The sequence below is a fragment of the Bidens hawaiensis genome, unplaced genomic scaffold, assembly GCF_021521415.1.
Source record: "Bidens hawaiensis isolate Kalapana, Puna unplaced genomic scaffold, B.hawaiensis_p1.1 tig00014205_1, whole genome shotgun sequence".
Classification (NCBI taxonomy): domain Eukaryota; kingdom Viridiplantae; phylum Streptophyta; class Magnoliopsida; order Asterales; family Asteraceae; genus Bidens; species Bidens hawaiensis.
The window spans coordinates 294,904-299,795 of NW_027492223.1; the positions used below are offsets into that span (position 1 = coordinate 294,904).

Genomic DNA, 4,892 nt, shown 5'->3' on the forward strand with positions numbered 1-4,892 from the left:
GCGCCATAAAATATGAAACATTATCTCCATGAGATTAATGTTGCGGGATGATTTTTAAATTACCCTTACTTCCCCATGTTGGTTGTATGCTATCTTGATATTTTTCTTTTTATTAAACTTTGACACCTAAATGCCACACAAGGTCGTCTTTGAAAATCGTTAAAAAAATTTGAGTCGAAAGCGAAACAATTTTTGGGCCTTAAATAAAAGAGCTTTTTATTATTATTGGAATTAAACAATTAAATTTTTAAATGAGCATATTTGGTTTTGTTATAATTTTGCAAAATCTTTCTTTTCATAAAAATAAGCTTAAATGAGTTGAGTAATTGAGTTTAAATATAAAAAAATACATATTTATTTACATAAAAATATATATATATTTTTTTAAAAAAATAGTCTTAATTGGATAATTGGGCGGGGTACCGTCAACCACCATGCCCTCCTTTAAAGCCGACACTGATACCACATAAACTATATGCGTGCAAGTAACTGAACACATATCACTTTTTTAAGAGACAAACACCATACAAGTAGATCATATGGGTAGTTATTATTCAATCAAAAGATAACCACATCATACAAGGTGCTGATAAACCATTGAGAACTACCGATCCGTTCAAACGAAAGCAAGTTGGTTAATTTCGCCAGTTTGAGTTCCAAATGGGTTGGTTCACAATTTTGGTTTTCACAATTGAAAGTCGACTGAAAACGTTTTTAATATATAAATATTTTTCTTTTCGTTTTTTTGAATATTATGTCTGTGATTATGAACAACCTTTATCATGTTAAAATTTTTAATACAAACTCAAGATTTAAAAAAAAAAATAATAATTTATTCAAACCGTTAAACTGCTCGTTACGTTCAGCACATTCGACCAATCTGACTTGATTTATCATTAGTCAAAAATATATTGAAGCCGCTGAGCCAAGATTTAGAGCATGTTTGGGATTTAGTTTTAAAACCTTATTGACTTTCTTAAAAAACCAGTAAGTTAAAAGGTATTTGTAATCCCAAAAATTCCTTTTATTTTAACTTTCTAGAAAAGTTAAAAAATATTTTTTTATAAACCTTAAATTCTGACTTTTCAGAATTTTTATAAAGCCAATAAGGCAATAAACATAGTAATCCCAAAACATGCTCTTGTTCAAAACCAATCAAGTCGTTTATTTTCACACTCGTTTCAAAATTAATTTTCAAAATCAATATTATATTCCTTTCATTTCACACTTGTTTAATTTGAGATATAAATGGCACTTAATCTGCTCATGGAATGCCAAATGTAAAACAAATTAATTAGTTGATTCCTTCCGACGTTTATGCTCATGAATGGTTCAACCTTACTATATTAGCTTCGATATGTTAGCAAAGATCAACCATTTCATTTCTCTAACCTTGTAACCTTTTACTCTCTATGAAACTCATTGAACATATATATACCAGCAATTGACCAAATATCAACCATTTCAACACCTACACATGATCATACCGATAACTTTTCAAATCTTTAATGGTACCAATGACATGAAAGTAACATAAAGATAATAGGTTCGGTCTAAGAGATCGAAACGTCACAATGTTGTCAAGAGCATCAAGAAATGCATATTCATGGTGGTGGGCTAGCCACATCAGAACCAAACAATCAAAATGGCTAGAGCAGAATATCCAAGGTATATTATACAAGGTTTTCTTTCTATTATAACGATATCTTACACGTTTAGCATACCATATCGCTCGCCAAAACAATATTCGTTATATCATAAACAAGATATATGGTCGCTTCAAAACTTACATCATCATTATAATACTTTTCAGATGTTTAAGAAATGGTTCTTGTGATGCAATGTGTTTGATATGTTTTTATGTTGGATCACAGATATGGAGGAAAAGGTAGAATACATACTAAAAATTATCACTGAGGGTGGAGACTCATTCAGGGTTAGGGCAGAACAATACTACCAGAAAAGGCCCGAGCTTGTAAATTTTGTGGAAGACACTTTTCGAGGATATCGCGCTTTAGCAGAAAGATATGATCATATGTCAAAGGATCTACAAAGTGCAAACCGAACCATTGCCATGATCTTTCCGGAAAGGGTTCAAATGTCGATTGATGAAGAGGAAAATGAAAATTTCCAATCAAATTTTGATGAATATGACAACATGGTGATCACTACAAATTCGCATGTGCCAGTGCCAGTGCCAGTGCCGATGCCACCTAAACAAAACCACCTTCCAAAAATGGAAAGTGTAGTACAAACCATGCTCAATAAAAAGTCCAAAATGCCTAGAAAGACGATGTCCAAAAAAGGACTGGTGAAAATAGGAGTTGATGACGGTGCTTCTAACGTTACCAAAAACTCCGGATTAAGTAAAGATAAAGCAGTAGACGAAATCGAGAAGCTTCAAAAGGATATCCTAGGGTTTCAGACCGAGAAAGAGTTTGTAAAGAGTTCATACGAAAGCGCGCTATCTAAGTATTGGGAAATCGAACACAACATCAATGAGATGCATACTAAAATTAGCAATTTGCAACATGAGTTTGCAGTTGGTGAGGCGATGGATGATCACGATGCACAAACCCTTATGTCAACTTCTGCATTAAATATGTGCAAAGGAACACTTGATAAGTTGAAAAGTAAGCAAAAGCGTTTTAAAACCGAAGCGGTTGTGGAACACAATAGGGTTGATGATATTAGGAAAAAGTTTGAAGCTCTAATAGTGCAAAATAATAATGATACAGACTTGGAACAAACTACTGAATTACATGTTAAGGATAAGAAAGAAGAGAAAGAATTGAAAAGTTTTGAAGAAAATGGTACATTGGTTCAACAAGAGCATGCTCATAATACAAAAGAAGCTGATAACATTGAAGAAGTCACCGTATCTGAAGTTGCGGAGAAGATTGAACAACTTGTTGATAAGGTGATCACTTTGGAAACTGATTTGTCATCTCAAACCGCACTAGTAATGAGGCTGCGATTTGAAATCGATGAGCTTCATGAGAAAGTTCAAAGTTTGGAACAAGAAAATAAAAACCTTGTTGATGAATCAAATAGCAAGAACATCAAGATAAAGAAGCTAGAGGAAGAACTAGAGAGAATACAGATGCTTGATAAACAAATCAACGTACAAAACGAGCAGTTGGAAACCAGTTTCGATGAGGCAAGCGTTAGTGTTGACAATTTGTCTAATGATATTTTAATTGCAAAACCAGATGAAAACACTCCAGAAATTGATGTCATGATAGAAATGGAAAAAACTCAAAAAGTTCCAAGATTAGAAGAAAAAGAAAAGAGTGATGATTTACAAGGTTTTGTAAATAAACTTAATGAGAAATTAGATGATGGTGATGAAGGTGAGCATATAGCATTTACGGAAAGTGATCATGTAAAAAGAAAAGACCAGGATCATGTTGATTGCAATGGTGAAGAAGATGAACCCAAATGTAACATGTTATTATCACATGATATGGATGACAGAGAGAAAATGTTACTGGAAGAATATACTTCAACATTGGAAAAGTTTAAAGAATTAAAACAAAGGCTCAAGGAAACAGAAAAGCAAAATCGTGCAAGATCATTCAAATCTCTTGTCCAGATAAAGATATTGAGAAAGGCAAATGACTCCAAAGATGCTGAGATTAGATCTTTATGTGAAAAAATTAAATTGCTTGAAACAAACGTAGGAAATCATGAACTTGACAAAACTACAGATATTGAACTAATGAAAGCTTCAAATGTTATTGATGAAGCAACACAAAGAATAGAAGAACTTGTTGAAACTGACCACTTTGAGGTACAAAACAGCAAAGACGATGATGAAACCGTAGATTCAGATGATGAAGGTACACAAATAAGTAGAGAACTTTATAAAACTACATCCTTTGAACAAAAGAAAACACGTGTAGACGAGGATCATGAAATATCAGAGATTGAAGAGGAGATTCGTGCAGAAATTGAACATTTTCGCAAAGAAAACTTAGAATTATGGTTAAGGTTTAGTACCTCATATCATCAAATCAATAGGTTTCAAGATTCATTCAATGATCTGGTACAAGAGATAAAGCAAGTGGAAGAGAAGAAGCAAGACCGTGGTAGTGGTAAACTACGGTACCGTCATTCTCAATCTGCATTAGATATTCGATCTATATATCGACATATGCGAGACATGCAAACAGAAGTTGTTTTGTGGTTGGAAAAGAATGAATTGTTAGAAGATGATTTGCAGCATAGATTAACATCACTTTGTGACATTGAAAATGAATTATCCGACTTAACTAATGTACAACTCGATAACTATCAAGCTGCAAAGTTTCAAGGAGAAGTGCTTAACATGAAGCAAGAGAACGTTAAGGTTCTAAATGAGCTTAGAGAGGCATGTGAAAGAGTTCAAACACTACAGTTTGATATAGATAAGACTTTGTCAATGTTGGATGAAGAAGTCGGTCGGATAAAGAAGTCAGGCTTTAGCTCAAAGGTTCCTTTTAAATCTATCCTTTTTGGGTCTAAGTTAAGGAAAAAGCATAAGCATTCTATGTTTACACGTGCGAACCGCTCACTACAAAAACAGTATAGTAATCTCCACATTTTGCCACAACCTAGCGAAGATAGTTGACTGTAGAATTCTCTATTAGCATACTGCTCATGATTTGTGACACCAAGCAGATCCAAGAGTAAGGAGACTCGTATTTAGATCCACTAGAAAGAGGCAAACAAGCTAGAAAGGCCGGACTTTGAAGTGATATAATTTGCTTGGTCAACGTCTCTGGAGTCACGAATCCATATGTAATGGAACGAAACGTCTCAGAGGGTCGGATGCAGTTTGTCCCAAATGTCTAAACCGAATTACATATTGAGCCCCGATTTTGGGACTGGCAGTTTTTCCTAATTTCAAA

At 33.7% G+C, this 4,892-nt stretch overlaps 1 protein-coding gene across 1 annotated transcript; it reads left to right on the plus strand.

Moving 5' to 3' along the window:
* The first annotated feature begins 1,324 nt into the window (after positions 1-1,324).
* Positions 1,325-4,612, plus strand: LOC143546094 (protein NETWORKED 2A-like). The gene is made up of 2 exons (XM_077037834.1): positions 1,325-1,668; positions 1,875-4,612. Exons 1-2 carry the CDS (start codon positions 1,575-1,577, stop codon positions 4,610-4,612), a joined length of 2,832 nt encoding a protein of 943 aa, XP_076893949.1. The 5' UTR covers positions 1,325-1,574.
* Positions 4,613-4,892: the final 280 nt, after the last annotated feature.